The sequence below is a fragment of the Papilio xuthus genome, unplaced genomic scaffold (assembly GCF_000836235.2).
Source record: "Papilio xuthus unplaced genomic scaffold, Pxut_1.1 DF828142.1, whole genome shotgun sequence".
Lineage (NCBI taxonomy): Eukaryota > Metazoa > Arthropoda > Insecta > Lepidoptera > Papilionidae > Papilio > Papilio xuthus.
In genome coordinates this window covers 1,014,469-1,041,129 of record NW_013530507.1, presented here as the reverse complement: position 1 = coordinate 1,041,129, position 26,661 = coordinate 1,014,469, and the positions used below count along the sequence as shown (strand labels likewise).

At 33.3% G+C, this 26,661-nt stretch overlaps 3 protein-coding genes and 1 non-coding gene across 6 annotated transcripts; 3 read left to right on the top strand and 1 right to left on the bottom strand.

Annotated features, from left to right (window-relative positions):
• Positions 1 to 1,055: 1,055 nt before the first annotated feature.
• Positions 1,056 to 1,127, top strand: TRNAC-GCA (transfer RNA cysteine (anticodon GCA)). The gene has a single exon. It is a non-coding gene; the product is annotated as a tRNA-Cys (tRNA).
• Positions 1,128 to 3,880: 2,753 nt separating this feature from the next.
• LOC106114526 (leucine-rich repeat-containing G-protein coupled receptor 4) lies at positions 3,881 to 6,867 on the top strand. The gene is made up of 3 exons (XM_013307771.1): positions 3,881 to 3,957; positions 4,473 to 4,516; positions 4,703 to 6,867. Exons 2-3 carry the CDS (start codon positions 4,507 to 4,509, stop codon positions 6,844 to 6,846), a joined length of 2,154 nt encoding a protein of 717 aa, XP_013163225.1. The 5' UTR covers positions 3,881 to 3,957; positions 4,473 to 4,506; the 3' UTR covers positions 6,847 to 6,867.
• A 327-nt stretch (positions 6,868 to 7,194) lies between these two features.
• Positions 7,195 to 12,815, bottom strand: LOC106114527 (thioredoxin domain-containing protein 3 homolog). Of its 3 annotated transcripts, XM_013307772.1 has the most exons (13): positions 12,674 to 12,815; positions 12,252 to 12,355; positions 11,541 to 11,612; positions 11,317 to 11,469; positions 11,024 to 11,222; positions 10,629 to 10,796; positions 10,201 to 10,364; positions 9,854 to 9,985; positions 9,515 to 9,583; positions 9,089 to 9,235; positions 8,682 to 8,807; positions 8,061 to 8,158; positions 7,195 to 7,393 (listed from the first exon to the last, which is right to left on the bottom strand). In XM_013307772.1, exons 1-13 carry the CDS (start codon positions 12,762 to 12,764, stop codon positions 7,210 to 7,212), a joined length of 1,707 nt encoding a protein of 568 aa, XP_013163226.1. In that variant the 5' UTR covers positions 12,765 to 12,815; the 3' UTR covers positions 7,195 to 7,209. The 3 variants fall into 3 exon arrangements, with proteins under 3 accessions (XP_013163226.1, XP_013163227.1, XP_013163229.1); XM_013307773.1 differs by lacking the exon at positions 8,682 to 8,807; XM_013307775.1 differs by lacking the exon at positions 9,854 to 9,985.
• A 444-nt stretch (positions 12,816 to 13,259) lies between these two features.
• On the top strand, positions 13,260 to 17,285 carry eIF3j (eukaryotic translation initiation factor 3 subunit j). Its single transcript, XM_013307749.1, has 7 exons — positions 13,260 to 13,588; positions 13,660 to 13,745; positions 13,878 to 13,988; positions 14,476 to 14,617; positions 15,368 to 15,532; positions 16,039 to 16,178; positions 16,856 to 17,285. Exons 1-7 carry the CDS (start codon positions 13,567 to 13,569, stop codon positions 16,916 to 16,918), a joined length of 729 nt encoding a protein of 242 aa, XP_013163203.1. The 5' UTR covers positions 13,260 to 13,566; the 3' UTR covers positions 16,919 to 17,285.
• Positions 17,286 to 26,661: the final 9,376 nt, after the last annotated feature.

Genomic DNA, 26,661 nt, shown 5'->3' with positions numbered 1-26,661 from the left:
GTTATAAATAATTTGTGAACTGGATTGTTATAGCAAGTGGTATCTATTTGTTTTAAAAACATTTGAGAGAAAAAAAAAACGTGTGTATAATTAACATACATCCTTATATTTATCTTTTGAGGGTCGGTATGCTCTAGATTTTTTTTAATTTGAGATTTATTGTAAGCACTCGTATTAATTATAATATTATATTTCACCCGATCCCAGTTACTTTAGGAGATTTCTTAAAATTCGACTTATTTTCAGTTCGAGTCATTGGCCGAAATTGCCGAACCAATTAAAGAAAAAAATCCATGAGGTTAACGCTATAAATGGATAGGCGATTGTTTGGAAATGACAGCTTTCGGTAAGTTCGACACTTAATTCTATCTATATTATTAGTTCCAATCAGCGCCACAATGACGAAAATGAAATAGGCACAAAATACTAAGTTTTACAGCCAGTCCATTTATAGAGGTCAGTGGATTAAATTGTGTACATTTTTTTAAATGAAAAATAAAAACGTCATGGCCAGTAAAATGTCGCTCTAGGAATTTCATTCACATTAAACAAAAAGATTTCAACCGGAATGAAAATAAAGTACACACTTAAGTACCGTCCGGTTTAAAAATTTAAAAACACTGAATTGTTGTTACTTTTCTGTTTCTACGTCGTGCTTTTATATTTAATCCACGAAAAAGACGAGTTTTACTAAAAACATCACAAATAAAAAAATACACATCTATCTGCCACTCTCACGACATTTTAACGCTCTACCTAACCAAATTAATTGAACTTGGGTGTTTCGGTCCAAAGGGAAAAATTCCATTGAGCCGATTGATCGGTAGGCCAATCGGTCCAACGGAAAATAACCTTCAACTTAATTGATTAAGGCGTGTTGCTATTATTCTACACTATTGTGAACCTTGTATTAATATATATTGCCCTCTCTTTTATTCACTTTGAATAAACAAAGACAGCAATAATAATAGCAATACAATCATGTCAGTATAACCCTTAGTGAAAATACTTCTATAGTCTTGTTCTTAATTAAATTTAAGATCGGTTGAGATATCGGGGATATAGCTCAGCGGCAGAGCAATCGACTGCAGATCGATAGGTCCCTGGTTCAAATCCGGGTGTCCCCTGAAAAATAAAAAGCATTTTTTTTTTCTAAAGTAGAACAATAGTTTCACTGGTAATTGTAAAAACAGCCAGAACCGAATGCATAGTTTGCTGATAAATTTATATCCCTAGCTTGCTCTATTGGACGTTAATATATATCAAGCATTCGTTCTTTAACTTATATTATTGTGGTCTGCAGTCACACATACCGTCATCTCTCACATACTCTTTGAAGAGACAGAGACAACAATATGTGTCAAAGAAAGTGCCGCGCAAATGGAAACCGATACAGAGTCGCATTATAGTGTGTGACAAAGACAACGCTCTACTAAACTAAAATAAGCGGGTAATCTCTTTCTAATGTTCGATGTTCAAACATTTTCATTGGCAAAAGGCCATTACTTGGAATTTAGAATTTAATGAATAAAAAAAACAAAAACATTTTATAAGGAAAGTTATTAAATTCAGTAAAAGACCGCTCTATTGAAACTTGATAGTGCTTGATAGTACTACCGGATACTGACACATGACCCACAGATTATCGTTTAAGAAACGCTATTGGGGACTTCCCCTGAATAGTGTTGCCATTCTCACATTTATTACGTATAATATTACATAGAAAGTATTAAAATAACTTTGTACATAACTAAATACATAATTAAATAGAATCTTTACTAATATTATAATTGCGATTGTTTAGATGGATGGATGGATATTTGGTTGAAGATATCTCCAGAACGGCTGCACGGATCTTGCTGAAATTTGGTATAGATGTAGAACACATCCTGGAGGAGCACGTAGGCTAATTTTTTTTAATTCCGCGCGGACCGAGTCGCGTTTGACAGCCATAATACCATAAATTTATAATTTTTGTGTTTTTATTTTTATTTTTGAGGTAACATTATTAATCTAATGTGACTTGATCTCCTCACCCTGACTGATCGTATTTCTTTATTTTGCAATAAATTGCGGCAAGAAGAAGAAATAAACTCGTTCAATCTTAACCTCTTTAACAGCAATGGATTAAAGTTTGAATCCTTTATAGTTTGATTGCTTTGTATTTTATTTTATTTTTAAACATTTTGTACATTTTATGGCGAATCCTAGTATGACCAAAATTGTCCATTTTTGGAGAAAAATACCACAACATCTTTTAGCGACGTACTGCTTTGCATGTGTGCAATAATGTTTATATGTGTTGTTACAAGTATGAATTCCTCAGCTTTGCAGTTTTACATTTGGTAACATTTCTGTACGAATAATAAGTAATTATTTTTTTTTCTTTTCATAATGCACTTCCCCAACACATATTATAATATAAAAAAAACCCACAACAATCAGACTATAGATTTTTGGGTAGGTTCATGATGATAAGAATTAAGGTGAAATATAAGTTGACCGTTGGTGATACATTACGTCATGCATTTATAACAATGGCGCGCATTACAAAGTGACAGGATCTATTTTCAATGCTTCAAATATAAACATCGACAGTTCCCAAACTATTTTTACCCGAGTAATAGGTGGTTAAATAGAGGAAAAGATATTTTCCGAAGGCATGATTATGTTTACATATATCTTTGTATTATGATTATAAAAACAATCAATCTAGAGAAAGTAATTATTTATTTTCGTTACGTCTTTATTAGAAACTAGCTGTCGCCCGACTCCGTCTGCGCGGAATTTTAAAAAAACTTTGTAAACAGCCGATGTGTTTTTACAGACTATATTCTGTGCCAAATTTCGTCAAGATCCGTTGAGTCGTTCCAGAGAAACCTTCTAACAAACATCTATCCATCTAAACTAGATTGGTGTTCTTTTACTCCGATTTTTGTGTTTTAATATTTCATATTATTTTATCTAGTATATGAATTCGAATTAAGGTCTGTAGTTTAGTGTGTTATTAGACAAACAATTAGTTAGGTTACACTAATTAATATTAGGTACATCAAAGTTTGGGAATCATGCGAAATAACTATGCTTACTAAGATTTTGTAGCTAGCTACCTGGTATTTACACTCCAAGAATTTAGATGCACACATACAAATGAAGATAATAAACATAGATTCACACATTCAAATTAAACTATTTGTCAAAGAGTTAGTACAGTAAAAAAAATTAACTTCCTACTACAATACACCATTAAAGTGTTGAAGAAAAAAGTAAAAAAAAAACTTTGATTATGAATTGTGGTCGAAATTCGGTAAATGGACGACCACAGCTGCAAGTATAAGTAGAATTTAATAAAATAAACTTTTAACGTTTTTTTTGCGACATTGTAAATTTGCTCAGGCCATTGCCGAAGTATTCACACAAAAACATATATTATCGACTCTTAGGTACTTTCTCTCTAATAAATAAGATAGAAATATGTGTAAGTGGACTCGCCCAGTGAAATACCACGACCACACAGAAGACAGGCATTAGAAGCAATTGCGCGTTTCGTCAAATGAGTGTGCGTATCGAGGCTTAATTTTACTCTTCTTTCCCTTCCCACTCTTTTTTTTAAGTATAAGTAAATTCTGGAAGAGAATATATCCCTTTTCTTTGCGTACTCTCCTTTGTCGATTAACGGAAGGCAACGCAACTGCAATTATGGATGGATGCGGACAGCGATCGCTTCGCTATGTCGGCGAATTCAAGTGGCTATTCGCTATGTTGCCACCTTATAATGGAAAGGTATAGATAAATTTATTTTGACATCTGTGATGACATATTCTTTGTTATAAACACGGTGTTCCTTTTATGTAAGGTCAGCAAAATCCGAGCTTCGAACTTTACACCTAACCTGACCGCACTCTGTCATCGTCCGTGATTTCTATCACCAGTGTGTCACATGGAAATTAATTAAAAGTAAGTAGCTACTTTAGTAAATACTTACAATAAATTACATTATTTTTCTTAATAAATTTAAATAGTTACTATGTTAATTTAATTTAGGATTGGAGTAATTTGAAATTGAAAAAATGGCGTCGATTAAAATTTTCGCTCGCTTCATAAACTATGCTAACGCTAATCATTTTATTCAGTTCATTTAATATAACTAGTAGGTAATAAATTTATAAGATTATTCATTGTTTTTCAAAATGCACATAGGTTTAAATTGATTATGTTTCAATTTAAATATTTCGAGGTTCATTTTTTTTAACCATAACCTTTTAAAGCATGTCTAGACCTAGTCAACTTAGGTTGACAATATTTTTTCTGATAACTGTATTAGGTATCTATGCTGTTTTTAAGATATTTAGATGAATAATCAACTACTAAATACAGATTCGACAAACAAACGACTACTGTTTATGTGCAACAATGTTTACTTTACTTTATGCCTATTGCTTTTTTATAAACATATCGATATTTCGTTTCAGATTTATTGGAAGGCGTTCAGCAATCGGTCCAAGCATGTTCCTTAGTAAGTTTGTAACACAATTTATAAATACTCACATTAAAGATTAAGCTTTTCTAACATTTATATAATTTTATTCAATTTTTTTTTCATAATTTCAAATAAAACAAATCATTGCAACGGTCTACGCATCTTTAAAACAATCATCAATCTTAATTGTTGTAAGGAAATGTGTTTTGTTTTGTCTTACAGTTGCGAAGTATCTGCTCTTGTTGCTGTCAGCTTCGCTTGCCGCCAGCAGCTGCCCCAAGGAGGATTTCCACCGCCTTGGTTATTGCACATATCAAATGAAATGCTATAATACAATCAAAGGCGCTGTACTCGACCAGGAGTGTCAAGGTTCTATTAATATCGATGTCATAGTTGACCTAACTCTCAAAAACGTCGATCAAAACTTTAGTGTAGATATAACGGATACAGAATTTCTTATAAGCATAACTTCACTAGCCGTGTACGGATCCTGGCCACAGACAAATCTTTCATTTTTAGAATACACGTTGAAGCTAAAATATTTGCAACTAACTAACTTGGATATGAAACATATTTATGGTCGTCCCTTTCAATACCTAAGCCGTTTAAATGTCCTCGACTTATCACACAATCGATTATCGGAAATCGATGATTTATTCGTTTTCACGGATTCAAACAGATTGAAAAAACTTTACCTCTCTTATAATGAAATCAGAGAAGTGACCGGTTTCGTATTTCAAGAACTTATCAGTCTGGTAGAATTAGACTTATCAAACAATTTAATTGAAGATCTAAATGAAGAACCATTCAATAACCTGACAAGTCTTAGAACACTTAAACTAAACGATAATAATATAAAATATTTAAATGGCGCTATAAATAAGAAACTTTTAAATTTGAAACATTTATTTCTGAATGACAACGATATTACAAAAATAGATGAGGCAACATTAGATAAAACAATATACCATTTAGAGACAATAGATTTATCAAATAACAACATAGAATTCTTCCCTAAATTGTTTTTTAAACATTGGGACCACTTTGAGGGTCACACAGTTTGTAGAATTACATATTCAGGGAATCGATTAACGGTTATTAGAAATGCTACTTCCGAAGAAAATATGCTTAAGATAAATAAAGATTTAGTAGACGTTTCCACCCAAATTGATTTATCCAATAATAATATAAGCATCATTGAATACAATGCATTCCAATATGTTATAAATTTGATATCTCTTGATATTTCAAATAACAATTTAATCACTTTCTTAGTGAATAGTGAACACTTATCAAACGTTAAATTTCTCAATATAAGCGGCAATTTCATAAGTAGATTAGAATTTCAAACATTTTCGCACATGAACAACTTACAAAATCTTGATTTATCTAATAATCGTTTCGAAAATCTACCAACAAAAAGCCTTATATATGCCAATAAATTAAAAAGTTTAAATTTTACCCAAAATGATATACAAGAAGTGGTGAATTTCCACATAAATTTCCATGCCGAAGGAGGCATACTAGATTTGTCGAATAACAATTTATACATGTTCATAATAGCACCTAGAGAAGCTGAAGGCCTTATTGAATTGATTCTACGTTCAAATAAAATCACCGATCCATCGCAGATAAAGTTAAAATATCATCGCGCACTCCTAAAGCTTGACATGAGCAAAAACTTTATCACTGGTTTAAACGAAAAATCATTACAATTACCTGTCACTCTCACTAATCTAGATTTAAGTTCAAATAATATTGAAACTATCAACCCATCGTCATTCTATTGTGTACAACATTTGCATACTTTAAGATTATCCCACAATAATTTAAAAAATGTCAATCATGGTGTGTTTCGTGGACTGAACTCTCTGGTAAACCTTGACCTTTCATATAATCAAATTTCTTCACTCGATTCAGCGGTTTTACTCGATCTGAAGTATCTGAAATTCCTCTCGCTTAGGTACAATCACATGAACAGTCTGGATAGTAAAGCTTGGCTCAATCACAAAACCGATCTCATTGTTTACATCGATGGAAATAACTTGTCATGCGATTGGTTGGGAAATGTACTGGCCGATTACAATAACGGATTTTCAAAAATGCATCCAGCTGTTATCAATTCTCCAATGGAAGAAAATACTTTGAATGGTATACCATGCATTCCGGGTCCCAAAAACCTATACCGAGGATCCAAGAACGAAGGAGACGACCACAATATGATAACGGATGAAAGACTTTTATTGACCAGTCAAAAAATATTGGAAGCTGTTCGAGAACAAACTTCTTATTTGAGAAAATACATTTGGCGTTCAGTTCTCCTGGAGGCGGACAAACTGAATGACTCCAAAGCTAATGTAGCTTAATTAACTTTTTCATATCAATCTAATAAAGATTTCCAGTGTTTAACATTTATAACTCTTGTTTGTTTAAGACTATTTGTCATTTCAACTCTGTTTTCAATATTGTGTAATAAAATATAACAATAAAATGTCTTTTATTTCCAATCTTACGACCTAATATAATATAAAATTTTATGCAGGACTTGGAGAGACTCTCTTTGAGCAATTATTATTCCATTTTTAATGAACTAAAAAACAATTTACATGATGTGAAGAAGTATTTAAATTTACTAAGATTAAAAAGTTAGCCTATTTCCACTTAGCTACTAGTCTATGACCCGGGCTAAGTAACTAAGAACAAAATTTATTGGCTAGTCTACAAATACTTCAAGGCAAATCGAAGTCTTCAAATTCTGGGTAATCATCGCCGTAGTCTACAGGAAAGATGGCTGCGCACTCCGCCTCTCCCGCGGCCGCATCGCGGCTTACATGACAAGGACTAAGATCCATAAGGCCTAAGAGAGGCAAGTCGATTTGTACCGACAACATCACTGCTAGTTTTAAGTTGTCTCTGCAAATCATACAGTGCATATTAATGTTGGGCGCTGTAAGGGCTGCCGCGCTTCTGCAACGCGTCGGGGATGTTTGCTGATGCTGGTGTTGTCGGCTTCGCACATTGATTAGGAAGAGAGCAGCATGCCTGATGAGGCAGGTGCGGGACAGCACCAACAGCTACTTGCAACTCATTGTGGATACAGTGGGATTGGGCTCTCCAGTGCTGGCCATGTGGACACGTCTACATGTGCTTTGAAGAATTTTATGTTTTATTTTTGTGCTAGAATTTGAATTTGTGTTTTTTGTTTTGTATGGACCATGTGTCTGAATAAAAGATTTATTATTATTAATTATTCAAGTAACCAACATCATCAGCTTACTATACGTCCCCACTGAAGGGGACTAAGCCTACTCTATGTTAGGGGTGACTAGGCCATAGTCAACCACGCTGATCCAATGCGGATTGGTTGACTTCACACAAATATTTCAATTTCCTTGTTGATGTTTTCCTTCACCGTAAGAACGTCGGCTAAATGTACATGTGAAAATCAATATGTAACGTATCACGTTCTATGTATTATCATCATCATCAGGGCTTAACTAAGCTTATCCTACTGATTAATTTAACTGATTCATAACCAAAGTGTGATAAGTTTTAGTTTAGTACTGACGCAAATACTTACAGATTAGGGGTTAATTGAAGACTCTCAAACTGCTTTACACTATACGCAACGTGTAAGCTATTAGAAAACGGAGGATCAGTCAACTGAAATATCCCAATCTGAAAACCAAATAATACCGTAAACAAACGGTAGAAGAATGTTACCACCCCGCCTTACCCCTCCCCCAGCTAGTATGCCACATGAAAGGGTGAGGGCAGCTGCCCTTCTTAGTCTAGTCCCCTTTTTTTTTTTTTCAGAGGGGAATGCTTTATGCATACTCCGCGCCCCGGGGGGGACGCGGTAGTTATGTGGGATTCTCCTCCATAGCGGAGGCATACCCACTAAACCCCTCTGTTCCTCCAACGCATCGGGACGGGACCACGGGCACGCTTTCGCTCTCGTCCGCGGCCCTAGTCTAGTCCCCTGACTATTGTATCTATAAGCTTATGAAAAACTACAATTCAAACAAAGTCTGCTACTATCACTGACCTCTATAAATGGACTGGCTATAAGACGTTGTATTTTGTGCCTATTTGACTTTAGCCAAACGCATATAACTCGGAACGCAACAAAGCTGTCATTACCAACAATCGCCTATCCATTTATGTAGATCAGTACTATTACTAAAGAAACGTCATTTACATGTATTACAGCAGACGTGTGCTTTGACAATATCTCCACAGCATTGTACCTCTTCGTCATGTCAAGCAACACTAACACATGCGGTGGAAGAAACTCTGGTTGGGGGGTAACACTTTCCAGAACAATCTACGACAAATAAAGTATTATTTGTTGCCTTGATTGGTTTACTATTCATACGCTTTATAAAAGATAAAATTGTAGTAATTTTTGAATGATTTTACTGGTGTTGACATGACATTAAAAGCATACCTATAAGACATATATCATAAAGGTGTCCAAGAAAAACTTTCAAAATATGTTTCTAAAATCGGCTCTTTATCCAGCGTAGCGTCTCGTGTGAATTGGTAAGGAGCAATAAAGCTTGACACTATACATAAAAATAATTTTGGTGCATACAACTTCCTTACTTTAGGAAATAGTACTGCTAATCCATTAACTTTAGCAATCTCATTGGGTGGAGCGTAGAAACCCGGTATTAGAAGACCGGCCGGTGGAAAATATTCATCTTCGTCATCTTCCTCGCTGCTTGCTTCTAATTCTTCATCGGATAATGCCTTAAATTGTACTTAGACGATTTGATTAATTAGATTAATAGAAATCCTACTTAATAGCAGTTGTACCTTCGAATTTTAAAAGTAAATTAAAAGCTGCTACTGCTAACTGCTAGGATAAGTAAATATGACTTAGTTCGAGTTTGGCCATATATTTGACATATTGAAAGCACGCATAATATTGTACGTTTTTAGAAAATATTTGTAATAGGTATTGTAAAAACTGGATAGGTAATAGAAACCTATGCTACGCTACTTATGGTGAAAATAATCCAAAAATACCTCTGGTATGACAATATCCACTTCTATATCCAATGAACTCCGTTCAAATTCTTCAAGTGCTTTTAAATTCTGCAAATTAATTAGCTTTTAAAAAATTGTAGTAGATTCCATATGAAGTTACTAGTTTTCAAATTAAAACAAAGGTATAAAAATAATGTTTATGAAGTCTCTTTAAATGTTATGTAGTACGATTTGATTAATAGTCATAGTCAGTATAACCCGAGACACCATCGTTGGCGGTCGTCTGTAGTGTTCTTTACCCATGCTAGTGTCCGAAGCACTCCTAGCGTATCCTACAAGCCCTTTTAACTACTAACCCACCACTAACAATATACATACGCCAGCTTTTAATATTTCAATCTTCTTTGCCTCTCTTTCTATACGCCTAGCCTCAATAGTATCTTCCATGGCTTGGCGCGCCATTCGCTGCATTTCAGATAAACGTCGCGCACGACTTTCCCTAGCCTGTGCCTTAAAACAGGAACAGTAAAGTTGAATTTCAATTTTAAATATAATATCAATATAGAAACAATTTAGCTCTTTACACAAATCGCACGTGGTTCTGTTGCATTTGCATACTGTCCGAAAACTGACGACGCATCGCTCGTGTAACATCAACCTGCATCCTTAGTCAGTTACTTAAGTTTTTTCAAAGACAGTAAATCCTACATTAACATATTTGTTACCTTTCTCCTATCTCTTTCTTCTCGACGTGTCTCTAATATCTCTTCCTTGGTCAGACTGTAAGATTTATACAAATCGAAAGCCGTTTTCTGCGGTGGTTGATCAGATATTGGTTTAGATTCATCTATGGGAGGTATTTCTTCGTAGAGAATCTTCCTTACCAGTTCTTTAATAAAAGATAAGTATAGCTTAAGAAGAATTTTTACATGTATCATTTCATTTTATTATGAAATCTAACTACGAGTCTATGCCGCACTAAGAGTCGTCGAGTTAGGGTTATGAAACTCTGAGAGCGGCAGTAACCAGAGTTTTGGGTTCCGTCAATAACTTCCGAAGAGAAACTTCCTAGGCCTCGCACCACCTTGTATCATTCTTGGAGTTAAAGCCACCACCTATTGATACTATTATTTAATTTATTAATATTAATTACCAACGAAATTCCTTTCAGTATCCAATATTCTAAAACAAATAGCCAGTGCCGGTGCTGACAGCAATTCGTACATGGAGGCTTCGTTGACGGGTGCGTCGCCTGCGTACAACACGTCTTCGGCCATCTCCTTTGTCAGCTGTATCTCCTCTCTACCCACCATTATTATATCTGCCAAGTTGCAAATAAAATAATTCGTTAATATGAACCGATGAAAAACTATTTTAGTTAACAGTACAGAAATGTGGATTGTATAAGACACCTTAGGACCCATCGTCTTTAAGCTTGAGGTGCCCATAACTAGTCTAGAACGAAGTTGATGTAACGTCAACAAGGCAACACAAGCAGATTGATTAGAAAAGAGACCAAGCATATTATTAACTTAAGTTTTACTCAACTGTGTGGACCCCATCGCTCGTAGAGTTCAGGATGGGCGTGTGTTGTGTGTGGCCAGTACAGCACGAAGTTGAGGTGCCGTAAGTGAGGTACCATTAGCTCAGCGCGGTGTTTTTTACGGGCTTCTTGACGCGAGACCTTTAGAGCTAACGTTGTCGCTATTACTTCCTCTCTTTCCGTTTTACGGGCGTTCAGCCATTCCTAAATATAATAGTTTTAGACTTATCATAAGTTTGTTGTCATAAAAGTAATCATGTAATTACTACCATTTTACTAATTTGAAATAAGTACCTACAATTTCATTAGGTGTTGCTTCGTCTATGGCAAACGTTGGTCTTTCTATATGGCAACCTTCTTTCATTTGCTTAAAATATTCGATCTCTTTTTTCGCGACTTCTCCAAATGTAACATAATCAACGCCGCGAAATACATTTAAGACTCTTCTATTCTGAAAGATTTATCTAAGTGTTGTATTTTTATATTACGTTAGGTTATTTAAAAGCTAAAACTATAACATACCAGAATGAATAAAAACACAGGTTCACTGTGACCCCTAAATCTTTCTAGAGAATCGATTTCATCGGCCGCAACCTGTAATAAAAAGTTTTATCGAGTAATATTCAAATTCTAGCCCGGTAGTGCAAAACCTACCGGAACATTAATTTGTATCAATTGTATCAATAAATAAACTGATGTTCAAATTGTGCCTATCATGCAATGATCTCTATACAGGAAATAAGACGATGATGGCAACATTGTCAAAATCGCGAAAATCAAATAGACACAAAATACCACACCACGCCTTATAACCTCTCTAGTGAAATATAGAAGTCGATGGTGTCGTCTCTTAAAAAAATTGCTATACTATTCACCTATTAATTGTAGGTTATAAACAATCAAGTTACAAATAGTGAAATAAAGCATAACAATGTTATATATTATGAGCATTCGATATCAAATGATGACTTGCAAAATGGTAACAAGAGCAGGGTGGCCGCTCCTGTTATCATTTCTTAGAATATAATTGTTTGTAATCTGTGGCAAGCTGATATAGACTAAATAACCCTTTGTTCTATTGCATATACTCTTTGCGTAGTTATTGTAAAAAATAATTTATACCTGTATGTACATAATTCAAACTAAGCTTCAATTAAAAGTTACGTCTAAATATCATATCCGAAGTCCCATTATTAATATTAGAATTAATTATTAAAAAAAACTTCTACGTACTCTTAAAAGAACAGCTTGTCCGTCACTCCAATCCAATTTTATTTTCAAGAAAAGATGATCGAGTGCTGTGCAATAACCGAAATAACTGCAGTATATTTGTGCACCTGAGAGCAAATAAAGATCCTACAGTTCTTATATTTAATTTGGCACGCCGGAAATGTGAGTTTCCTAATGCCCGGACGTGCCAACTCAAGTCTAAACATTGTTCGATTCGTGAAGTTGATTGTTCCTTCTTAGTTGATATCACAAGCTTCGTTTAGTGTAGTAGTAGTAGTCCTTTTTTGATATATATTACTTACTGTTAATGTAACTAAAAAAAAAAAATGTTTGAAAATTTGTCTAACTAATTATCTTCAGCAATAAAGGCTTTATTATTATTATTATTAGTAGTCCTTATACAATTTTTTTTAAATATAACTTACAAATAATATTTTCCTTATAATTATTGAGTAGGTAATCAAAGTCTTTTTCGGTATAGACATCTATGTATATTTCTATTTTTCTTTTAGCCATTATAAAATAGATTTATTTAAAAGAATTGATTTGAGACCCTCTTTATGTATGTATCGGCTTATATTGTATCTTATCTAAGGTTTCATTTAAAATCTAGGAAGCTATGATTTTATTTAGTTGGCTTTAATTTTTCAATTTGAATGTTAAAGAAAATTTAAAAAATTTTGCTCTTATTACGTAAATTACATCTTCATGTTATAATTTTGTAAAATCAGCAAAAAAAGATAACTATAATGATTGAGAAACGGGTGAAAATCCGCTGTGAACCGGTTCAAAAGTTCAACTAACCTAAAATTAAACCGTTGAGCAACGGCTCATCTATTAATTTATCCGCGTAACTTTCAAAATAATATAACAAGAAAAAAAAACAAATATTGCCACGTTTTTTTTTCTTTTTATTTATATAATTCCTTATGAACAAAAATAATCTGGAGCTTCAAGTATTTTTCGTTATGGCAATGTGGCAACGGCAACACTGAATTAAATTCCGCCATATTGAAATTTTAGTGATTCGAGAATTATCGTCTGCCATGGAGTCTTATTTTTACGCAACAAGTTCTGATTGTAATTCTGTCGTATATTCACCCAAATTATGTCATTTGTGCGTTGTTTTTCAATTCGGTCGCGGATATTGCAGAAATATCACATTCGTTTGACAAAATCCGCTTGAGTGTATTGTTTGTAATTCAGTCGACCCTGGAGACATCTTGTGATAAAAAACCCGCAAGTTGCCTCTGTCTGATTTTGTCTTCACGTGAAAAGGCAACAAAATCGGATTGGTGCTAACAAAAAATCGACAACCATGGATCCCGATATGTCTTGGGGTACGTGTAAATTTTTGTAGATATTTTTGGTACAATTATAAATACGATAACAACGGGAATTTTTTTTCTAGACGCAGATAACTTTGAGCCTAAATTGCCGACCACGTTGACGTCTTCGAATAAATGGGAAGGCGAAGATGAGGAAGAGGTCGTAAAGGTAAGTGAAACAGCTGCCAAGTGTTTATTTAGTTTGTCATTTGGCATGTGTAAAAGGTTCTTTGGATTTAACTTTGATTAGCTGTTATAACCTCAACCTTGCCTACGTGTTGACGTCAACTTTATTTTGCAGGAAAGTTGGGAGGATGAGGAGGAAGAAAAAAAAGATGAAGAGAAAAAGGATCTTGCTCCACCTCAACCAAAGCCTAAAAAGAAAATACAAGACAAAATAGCAGAAAAAGAGGTGAGTCTGTAACATTCTCTAATTTTGTATGTATTACACATACTTAGATTATGACAAGGTCAGATCAAAAGCAGTAGTGATATATATTAAATTGAAGTGTGGCAATAAATTCCATTTTCTCACTAAACATATGGAGTAATTCTATTGATTATAATTCCAAGACAATCAACATATTGTAACTTTTTTTTTTTAGAAAAAATTGTCGTTGATCATACAATCGTTTATTTTGAGCCATTAGTAAATTTTAATTTAGTTAAAAGATCATGATTTTTAATAACTTAAAAAGGTTTATGTTATAGTTATATAGCTTTTTGTATTTTAAAAAAATCAATGCACACTATTCTGATTATTAGAAAGTTTGCTTAACAATTTCCAGTAATCGAAGTCTTTGATGTAAAGTATTGACACGTGATAATGAACATTTGTAATCAAACAGCTATGTTCTTTATAGTAAATCAAATTTAATTGTGTAATATGATAATTTCAGCGCTTAGAAAAAGAGAAAGCTGAACGTATGGCAGCAGAAAAGGCACTGGAAGAGCTCACACCTGAAGAAAGGCTAGCCGAGAAACTCCGGCAACAGAAGTTGCAAGAAGAATCGGACCTGCGACTCGCCATGGAAACATTTGGTAACTTATATATTATAACTGTAGGTTGAGACTCCATCAATGCGGAATTAAAAAAAATTAGTAGCTAATGTGTTCTTCCAGACTATGGTCTACATCTATGCCAAATTTCAGCAATATCTGTGCCGCTGTTCATGAGATATCTTGTAACAAACATCCTGGATCCATCCATCCAAACATTTGCATCATACTAATGTTAGTAAGATGTACTAAGCTAGTGCATAACTTATGTTGAACACATTCCCACTTAATAACAGTTGGGATTATCGGCAAAGACACTTGATAAGAAAATCTTTATTAATTAGAACTAAATGTGTTATAATGTAAAATGTTAGTACCTTTTGTTTACAAAACTCTGGTTTACACTTGGAACAAGGGTTACTCATAAGTGCAAATGTTTAGATAGAAGGATTGCTGTTTGTTTAAAGGTATCTCCAGAATGGCTCAGTGGATCTTGATGAAATTTGGCATAGCTATATGACAACTAGAAGAACATGTAGGCTACTTGTCAATTGATTGCTCCTACATTCACAATTTTGCAATTCACACCTTTGGATTATTTTTTTTAAATTAAGTAACTTTAGAAAGAGGAATTGTAAATTTTGATAGACAACCAAAATTCTATGTTCAAAATTTACATTTCAAACTTACAATAATGCACATAGGTGATATAAAGTTATTTAAGAGAGATTTACAGTTTTTTTTTTTTGATTTGGATGAGAGTGAATTATAAGTTTTGTATATTGTCTGCAGGCGTTTCTGAAGGTGGCGGAGGTAAACTGGACAGTTTCCATCCGACAAACAAGGAGGAGTTTGCAGAGTTTGGGGAATTACTTTGCAAAAAGATCAATATCTACAAAGCCAAGGAAGAGTTCCCTGGATTTGTTGATGATCTTGTCAAAAACATTATTGTACAAAGTAAGTATATATTATCAGCTCACTGTATGTCCCCAGTTAGGGGCTCGAAGCCTACCCTAAGTTAGTGATGACGAGGTCTTAGTCAACTATGCTAACCCAGTGCGGGTTGGTTGACTCCCATGTGTATATACAATATTAAAATATATAGTATTGTTCTTTTTAGCTGATTTCAAAAAGATGGAGGTTATCAATTTGTCTGTTATTTTTTATGTGAGTAACTCCTCTCCTGGTGCTCATCAAACATCCTACCAAAGTTTTATTAAAACCTTTATCCATTAGTTTACAGTCAAACATACATAGATTTTTTGATTACCATTGTCCAAATTAGATCTCATACTTGTGTCAATCACCTCATGTTGTCACATTTTGACAAAAATATTGTCAAAACTTGCCTATTTGCTGCTATTGTATACTTTCAAGTGTACGAGAATCCATAAGGAGTCTGGTCCACTTTTGGTATTGGTCTAAATAAAATATTATTTATCTTTATTTAATTTTATTTGCAGTGTCATCATTGGATATAAAAAGGATAAAGATGACAGTGGATAACCTTTACATTGAGAAACAGAAAGCTGAGAAGAGCGACAAGGCAAAGAAACCCGCCAAGGGCAAGGGTAAAGCTAAATTAAAAGTTGAAGGAGACAATGTAAGTATAATTTTAGTTTACACTGTTGTGAAACATTAGTATTAAAATGTAAAATATAACATTAAAATTATTTACTGTTTTACCTGACTAATGGTATGACTGTGTGAAAGAGGATATGCATAGGAAGGAAGTAGATTTGGATATGACGGCCGATGGAGATGTATGGAGGAGTACATACTGTGTCAACCCTCAATAGGGATAAAGGCAGATTGATGACCTGACATACTCAATATAAATTTGTCAGATTTTTTTAAACTTTTCCTTAAGAATTCAATTTAAATTGTCGTACAATTTTATTTTAATTATAAGCCATAGAAAGTTAACTAAAAAACTTATTTGGTGATTTTGATTTATTAAGGAAATTATTATAATTAAAAAATTATATCCATCCATCCACATCACATCCATTGAAACATTCGCATTTTTAATATTAGTAAGTTTAATAAAAAGCTGCATAAATTCGAAAAAAATGAATAAATAGTATCCTATGTCCGTCTCCTGGCTCTAAGCTATCTCCTTACCAATTTTCAACCATATCGGTAAAGCCATTCTTGAATTACAAATAGTGTTACTAACACGACTTTCATTTATATATATATATATATAGACTAGCTGTCGCCTGCGACTCCGTCCGCATGGAATAATATTAGTAAGATTTCTATACATTTATTTTTCAGGCCCATCTTAACCAATACGACGCTTACGGCAACTTCGATGATGACTACGACGATTTCATGTAACCTCACAACAAATATGGCGTAACCTGGTCTCTGAATTTATACCCATATTTTATTTGAAATAAAGTCCAATTTTGTTTGAAATTTTTTATCCAAACACAACCGTAACGTATTGCAAAATTTACATAAAAAATAGTATTAGTTTTTACAAAGAAATAAAATATTTTATTATAATGCTTTGTGTAACCAATAACTTAATTTTCGTCTCTTCCTAATATTTTAAGTCCAATTTTGGGTACTGTTATTAACAATAGAACTTCCTTCTATAAAAAGGGAATGTTACTTATACCTATTAAGTGCTCAATATATTTTTTTAAATAACACTGTTTGGTTATTTTCAAATTAGTCATCAAAAATCCGTTGTCTAAATGTGCGACATTTATCTATTGTGTGTTTTGTGTTTCCAAATAAATTTGCAGGATTTTAGTCAAAACATTTAGGATAATCTTCAGTTATTTAATAGTGTTATATAAAAAATCTTTGTTTAACTCCGCTGTTGCTTATTTAAATGGATAAATATATACCTAAAATAGTCTTTATTTACTCTAATCATTTTTTTAAGAGACCCATCCGCTCATCGCCATGTATATTGTATACATATAATATGTAATATACAGTCATTTCATTCTACGGTTATGGTCTGATGTTATGTTATATAGAAATAAATTTTTTTATTGTGATATATTTTGCATTTTTATTTTTTTTTATTGAAAAATTGACCTTTATTTTGCATTCTTCAAACATTTTTATAACTAGACTCTGTCTGTGAGCCTATATTTTCTTATAGAATATGTTCTAAACCTATGCCAGATTTAAGCGAGATCCAATGAAGCAGTTCCGAAGATGCCTTTTAACAAACATCCAAACGTTCGCATTTATAATATTAGTGACATCAATATATTTTTTTGTAAGTGGAACACCGCGAAGGTCCTTGACTGTACTTAAGGCTCTTTGTAACAAGGTAACGTAAATCGTCAAACAAATATCGTATGGTTGCGTCGCGAGACTTGCGTCTCTTATGCTTCATAGCGTCATGGCAACTGTATAGATTTGCACCGGCGTCTTAAAAATTGCAACGACGATCTTGCCAAACAGGTTTCAAGCTACTGTCTTTAGCGATAACGGTTAGAAATGTTGGCGACGCGCGCTAATTACGAACCTCTATGGCATTGCATTGGTCGCTTAGCGACTTAAATCACCCGGTTTCGATTACGTTGCCTTGTGTACGAAAGACCTAACTCATTCCATTCATTTCTTTTCGATGCCGCTTTGAAATAAAATTCATTAACTAAACTATTTGTGAACGTAAAACATTTAAGTGAACGGCAAAGAAGGGTTCAAGTAATGTGTAACAAGGTCTGATTCATTACTCATTGGACTGATGTTTTCATCATACTATTGTTTTTACGTATATTTAGAAATTTAAGTGTTGAAAAACGACATCCAAAAGCTACGAGTATTTACTAGTTTCAAAACTTTATAGTTTTTAAGTAAAACGTAATTATGAATCGTTTTAATCTGTAGATTATTGTCTGTTGAAAGCTTTCATAAATTCAAACTTCGTAACATCTGAATTAAAAAAATTATACAATGGTAGACAGATGTGTTATTTTAAATGTTTCTGCAGTGAAAACCTAAAGTTAAACTTGTTTTATCTATGTTTAACCTAGGCCTAATACATATCCATTCACCCACACTAAGAATTTCACAGTGTGCTATATTGCGTTTTAATATTAGCAAGTAATGTTTATTCCTTCTTTACTGAGTGGGAGGTTATTTACTTACGTATTATACGTTGCATAGCAAAACAAATCGTACAAGGCCTTTAATGTAAATTTCGATCCAAAGCCGTAACAGAGGAACGTCAAATTCCATACACAACCTAGATTCGAACCTAGGACCTGCTCAGCTTGAGCCACTGACTATCTATTACATACTTAACTTGGTTTAAGATGATTTTGTAATGGTCTTCTTTGGTAGTAAATCAGATAACGAAGGTAGAACTGTTTGACCACAACTTACAAATGGTTGTGGGATGCTGGTCAAGGCTATGCGTATAGAAAATACAAATCTTTTAACATTGCTAGCCCTTGACACTAAGCGTGGATGTCGCTAATGATGCCTTTTATGAAAACGTATAAAACATGACGGATTGTTGCCTATTTGTGTTTAATTCAAAGCTTTCTAACTATGGGTTTCTGAGAGTAAAATCTCCGTGAAAAACATCCCTGTCATTATCTTTGACATATGTTTTAACCTGACATTTTGGTGTCAGAAAGTCACTTCGCTTTTGTCTCGTAAATTCGATAAATTTTCGATAGATGGCGTTATGCGATATTATAATCGACATTAAATTACGACTGTTAGGTAATCCAATTAATATTACAATGGTAAGATAATATAGCGGTTCCAAAGATGTGAATGATTAAATCTGTGCAAAATATCATTTGGCAACGGATTACGTATTCCGGAAGAGACAAAACAATGGTACAATTTTACTTTACTATATTGAGTCGTTTACGTCACTTCCGGACGAATTCTATAGACCTTTTACAATAGATTATATATTTAGAGTTCATTAGACAGTTTTAATATATTGTATTCCATTTAGAGAGTTCTCTATATTGAAGATTTGTTAAAGACGACAAGTATGACATATTGGAAATGTTATTCGGCGAAAAAATGAATTAAAAAACATTAGTATTTTTAAAGAGGATTATATGAAAAGGTAGGCTTCATTACCCTGGAGATTTTACTCATTTTAAATCCTTTTTTTGTGGCCATTTAAATTCTTCGAAATAGTGAAGTGACCTGTATCCATAGACAACCGTAATAAAAACAAGACGAAGGAAATTGATATATTGACATAGAAAGGGGATATCCTTCCTATGCATCCTCAACTCCGGCAAATCCACTTCAAGTTCCTATCCATTCCTTAAAAAAGGGAACTAAAATAAGACTTCTACTTCTTGTTTACTCTGATCTTTTATTTTCGTTTTGGATATGCTTTAGTTTGTATGTAATTTATAACTAAACAATTGAATAGGTGTGAACAGCAAGCGCATGAGTTTCATAAATATATTTCACATGTATTGCCAATAGGCTGTATAATATGCAACGTTATCTGGGAATATATAAAATTGACTTATTTTGTTTACAATAGGTTGCACAAGGAAATTGTATTGTTTGTTACAGATAAAGATCGCGTGGGATGTATTGGTGAAAAGTTTACAATGTGATGCAACTTTGATTTTATAAGTTTAACAAACTGGAACTCGTAGACTTTTAATAATCTTACTTGTTACTAATAAATGCGAATATTTAGATGGATGGATGGATGTTTGTTACAAGATATTACCAGATTGGCTGCATGGATCTCGCTGAAATTTGGCATAGATGTAGAACATAATCTGGCAGAACACATTGGCTACTAATTAAGTTTTTTAATTCCTCGCGGACGCAATTACTAGTACTTGGTATATTTATACATTTTATTTTATATTTCAATTGTTTAAAGCTCATAAACTTTTCTTGCATTATCCATAGATGTAACTGACAAATGTCGAATACTGTCTGTATATAATTTACCTGGGCAAGTTATAAAAAGTCGGCAAATTGCAAATTAATAAATTCACAAAGTGACATATTCCGTCTTATTCATACTTCAAGGCGAAAGCTGCATTAAAATCAATATGACCATTGCTAAATAGTTACCTTAGGCGCTGGCTATATTGTTTTACAAAGTAATGACAGTTCGCTGGGAGCTGTTGCAAGCTGACAACAATAGCTGGTTGCGCTAAGTTAGATGCAGTTGGAGTGAGGCACGTTCCCATTGCACTTCTATATTTATTGTACACGATAAATGGGCAAAGCATGCGAAGCAAAATTGTAGATATGTTGGCGTTGTTGTAGTAGGTAAAGTGTATAAGCCGTGGTAACTATTAACGTATGTAATTAGTTATATTTCAGCCTACAATATTACACGATGACTAAGCAATATTAAGCTAAATTCCTTCGTTAAACTGTATCAAAATCTTAAAAAAATAATCAACATTAAATTATTGTCGAATAGAGCCGTCACTGACGGACTATTACAATACAAGGTAAACCTCAAGAAAGATATTAAGAGCACACTAAATCTACGTGTATGTATGCAGTAGATGTAAGAATGTAAAAGAAGCAAGATGTCAGGGCAAATGGCGGTCTCTTCCTACCCCTCTGGATTTCCGTCGTGAGTTATGTTATTGTTGTTTTAAATAAAATTAATAATCAACTTTCAACCGGTTTGACTTAGTGTTTCAATGTAATAGATGTAATATCGTGTCGTGGTCTACAATGGATACATGACTGTCGTTTAACAACTGAGTGTGAATTACGAAAGAGAAATAGAAGTTCTACCGCTCACTGAAGTCTCAGCGACTAGCCGTGTGAGAATAGTTAAATTACTAGAGAAGCAATGTATACTATACTCATAGTAAAATTATTGGTTATTTTGTTTTTAATTTTACTACAAAAAGGCAAAGGAAAAATATTTTTTTCAAATTCAATGAAAGCTTTTGGCGCTAATAGTTTTGTTTTTTTTTAATTATATTTTTTTATCTTTCCAAACTTTATTCTGAAATGTGAAAATATTTATACCAATTACATTAGAATTTAAATAATCTTCATAAAAAAATTATCTTATAGCGACTTTAAAAACTTTATTGGTGTGGTCTGCAAAAAAACGGAATAATTCCGCCTGCGCGGACTCTATTCTAGATTAACCTTTACGTTTATCTAGATGTTTTTGGTCTAAATAATTATATTCAAAAACAACATTTATATGGTGGTAATTTAAGATTCTTTGATCCTTATTTTAATGAGATATATAAAAATATTAAAGGTTTTATCGCTGTTTATATGTTTGCGAGAAGGCCGCTGTCGCAATCATTTTGAGTTCGTCGAATGGACTCTATATCCCTCGCAATTCATTTAATTCCCACAATATATTCATACTAGTTGCCGCCCACGAGTGTCCGCACGAAATAAAAAAGCTTAATTGGTAACCTAAGTGTTTTTCCAGGCTATGTGCTACATATGTGCCAAATTTGAGCAAGATCTATGCAGTCATACTGGAGATATCTTCTAACAAACGTACATTCATTCATACATCCATCCAAATATTCGTATTTACAATATTAAATAAAAAAACTTTACATTAAAAACAACGATCATATGTTTCGTTTGCGCGATTTTTTTACATCGGTTAAATTTGTACTGGAATTAAATGAAAATACTACGGATAAGTAGAAATAGTCCAGGATCAAATATTGATTTGGGTCGTACACTAAAATAGTATTAAAAATGAGGAAGACCGGGTCACTACAAGGACGTAGACTTTCACCGCGCCTTTCTATTCAGCACGTGCCCCTTCGTATTGTGTCCGAACACTGACACACGGACGTAACGACTCGCAAGCAAAATAATAAATAAATATTAAATAAAAAGTTAACTACATAAATATAATGCCTTGAATTTGATAGACGGGATAATTTTCAATTGAAATGTGACATCTGATTTTTTTTCACATTTGGAATGCCATCTTACTGTCCGTGTGTCGATGTTTGTCTTAATTAATTACACATTAAACAAGGTAACGCATCTGCAAATGCGGATGTCTATTGGCGGAGGTTGCTTCGCCATTTCGACGTTGAATTTAGACGGTCGCTTATTTGTCTGCCACCTTATAATTCAAAAAAACAAACACTGTATAAACCTTAGTGCCGACTCTTGACTACCATTGACGATCATACTTTTGATATTGAGGTCAGTAACAGGATTTGTAACAAAAGATATACTGTGATCCAATATAGGTACACCAAAGAATAATGTATGAAAAGATAGATTTGCTATATTGACCACGAAGGACCAAAAGCGTTGGGCATCTTCCATCCAGGTTGACCCCGTAAGTTCTATGACTAGAATTGTACAGACTCAAATTGATAAAATGTTATATATTTTAAGCTAGAAACTCTATACTAAAAGAATTTAATGAATATCTAACACGAAAAAGTAGGGATAATCTTCTTAAGTCCTTGATCGTCGAATAAAATAAACTCTCTTGCATTTCCTATGCGATTACATTTAATACGACCTCATTTGTTTTAATACAACGAAGATAGCCAACAATTTACTATGAGAATTCTTCAATCCATTTATTTTAAAATTATACATTTTTTATTATGTTAATTGCTGAGAATTAGAACGATTCTATTCTCACGTGAATTTGAAATCTTAGAACTAGGTAATGATATTAACTAAAAATGTTTATATTGCTAGGAAGAAAGTCTCCAAACGGGCCAGTGTATTGATGTAACACTAGCCCTACTAAAATGTCGACGTTTGTGTTCCCTTACTATTCATTCTGACACTGGACTTTGTAAAGAAAGCACGTCATTCACGCCAAAGGATTCTAACTAAAGATGTCTAAAAGTATAAATTTCAACACTGGACAACCTTAATATTAAACCTAAACACTCTTATTATAGATTAAATTATAAGTTTATTTCTTCTCAGTAGTTTGACTATGTCGACGAAAACAGTTATACATCCCTTACAACTGTTGAGATATAACTCTTTTCGTTGGATAGGTTGAATATATTATCTTTAGGTCCCGTTTTGTAATGTCCAAGAAAGTCCTGTATAAGCTAAATAAAATTAATTTGTCAAATAAAGTCGTCGTTGACGTTTTACGACCTTCAAATAAACAGTTAAACTAGAGAAACATTATAAAACAGGCCCTTAGTGAACTTTAATATAGAAAGGATAGGTAATTTACTAGACAATCTTCATCATATTATCGCAAACCATGTTCTTGTCTGTTGTAATGTTATAATTGATCGTAATAAATGTTTTGTTGCGCGAAAAGGGAACGGTTAGATAGTCGGATAAACAGCCAGTCACATTGTTAAGGCGAAGTTGTATGTTTAAAAATAATTGAAATACTGTCCAAGGAGTTTCAATGCTTTTCAGTTAGGCCACACAGAAAAGAAAGAAGTAATACTTTTGTAAATATGTCAAAAATGTTATACGTTGTCTTTTTCTGTTCAGATTCAACAATACACATTTATTTTCGAAAAAAAGTGAATTTTATTTTATCTCTCTAACAATCCCGATACTATAAATTGGGAGAGGGTTTTTGTAAAAAAAACCTATAACTTGTAATCGTTTTTAATTCAACTACTGAATACTATGCTTATAAAAATTATTGCACATTTATTCATCGCAACCAACACTCTGTAAAATATTTCTATCTTAAATGTCTAATTATTTGAATAATGTAATTAGTATGTTAAAGTACAATTCAAGATTTTCTGATAAAAGTTTTCATGTATAATAATAAACGGGACAATGATATGAATAAAATTAATGAACTTTAAAAATAAGTAAAATATTTATAACCTTATATATAAAATTCTCGTGTCACAATTTTCGTTCCCATACTCCTCCGAAACGGCTTGACCGATTCTCATGAAATTTTGTGAGCACATTGAGTAAGTCTAAGAATCGGCCAACATCTATTTTTAATGCCGCGCGGACGGAGTCGCGGGCGACAGATAGTAATATTTAAAATTCTGTATTGATGTTCTTCGCCTTAAATTTATCCGCGCGGAGCACACTCCTCACCTTTCATTACGCAAGTCTCTTGCACGAAGTGGACTCCAGCTATCATCTGTCCGGGACATTGCCAAATACACGGCAATTATAAAATCGATATTAATCTAATCAATATAAAATCTTATGTCTTGATTATAAGATATGTTTTACAATGTTTAGAATTTAAGATTCCATTTCCAGGTGTTACTATTGGAACATGATCGATTCACAGACAGCTCAATATGTATAGTTTTAAGAACTTCACGTATCATGCTAATTAAATGTTTCCACTATTAATATACTTGTATAAAAACATATTGTCATCCCACTCATTCTCTTAGGAAAAGTAGAGACTAATGTCTCGTCAGTCTTTCAAGCTTAATGTTAGTTATAATATAATAATAATTAATTAGGATTGAAATTTCCAAAATTATTATTTTAAAAATACTCACCTTAAATCGAGGTGGTTAAGTGGTTAAGCATTTGACTTGCTTTCTGCAGGTCCTAGGTTCGAAACCGCCACGTACCAATGTATTTTTTGATGTACATTTATCCAACGTTCTTACGGCGAACGAAAACATCGTGATGCACCCTGAACATATCTGATAAGAGACCAACCCGCACTGGGCCAGCATGGTTGACTATCGACTGGTCACCCCTAACATAGGATAGCCTCCGAGCCCCTCAGTGGGGACGTATAGTGGACTGACATTAAAAGCGACATCTCTATTTATAAACAAACACATTTTATTTGCAACAATCGTGTTTTGCAAATAAGTTGGTATGTTAACAAAGTGTATACAGGCTGTTATCATATTTAAGATGTGAGTTAAACAGGGTGTTGCAAATGTTGATATTACATCAGGAGCCGCATCCTTTCACCAGACTCGGCCTCGCGACTGCAGTCAGAGACTGGCACACTTCTAAACCATTGAAAGTTCTAACTTATCATATATTTATTATATCCCTTATATCTTACTAATATTATTAATGCGACTGTTTAGATGGATGGATGTTTGTTTGTAGATATCTCCAGAATAGCTGAACGGATCTCAATAAAATTTGGTATACATGTATGTTTTTTTTTTGGCGCGGACGGATTCGCAATCTTGTGCCAAATCTTCTTTCAGTTTTTTTTTAGTTTTTCCGACCCAAAAAATGCGCCTAAATTTTAAAAAAATACATGAACATAGTGTAGATAACATATAAATTGCTGTGTAAGTATTATATTTTTCACTATGACTTTCGATTGAAGTGGCCCTTGAATTTACACATATGTCCCTTTCTTTCTTTTTAAGAAAACAGTGACAAAAGTAATGTACCAATAAACCACCAATCGACTACAACTTACGCAACCTAGTGACTGGTTTCGATGCTCGCAGACAGAGGGTTAACATAACTATTAAATATAAACTTCTACTGTTGGTCTGTTACTAAAAGTGAAAGTTGTTATATTAGTGATAATCTGCACCGGATCTATTTGACGAATCAAGAGATTATTTCCTGGTTTGTAGAAAAAATATCTTTTATCTGAGTCACTATATCTCAATTTGTGAGTCTGTCCTTTAAACATCGAACATTCTTATGATTGGAATGGGCCTGTAATCTGCAATGATATAAAAGTAGCGAAGTGAAGTATGCAGTTTAAAATATGGTGTGGGAAAATATGTCTTGTCAAATCAACTTCTTTAAGATTCAAGACTAAAGTGAGCCTTAGTCATTGGAACTTAAACTCCTTAGCGAGCGTCTTTAAAAGTGATTTGTGAGTGTTTGTTATGTTGGTATATATGTTTACAATATCAATACTAATATTATAAAGAGAAAAGATTTGATTGTTTATTTCTGCATTAAATAGGCTTGGAAACAACTAAACCGATTTGAATTTTTTTTTACTAGGATTATTTTAAATTCCGCACGGACGAAGTCGCGCAATAATTGTTATATGCTTAAAATGTATGTAACATGATACTAACCTATGTACTATCCGGAAGATGCTTTACTCACTTGGTCACTGTGACATTACTTAACATTACCTTGTTCATAGTTAAGTTGCGGTTAGACTCGATGTTGACTCCTGTAACTTAGTACCCTTTAAATGTCAGATGTTTTAA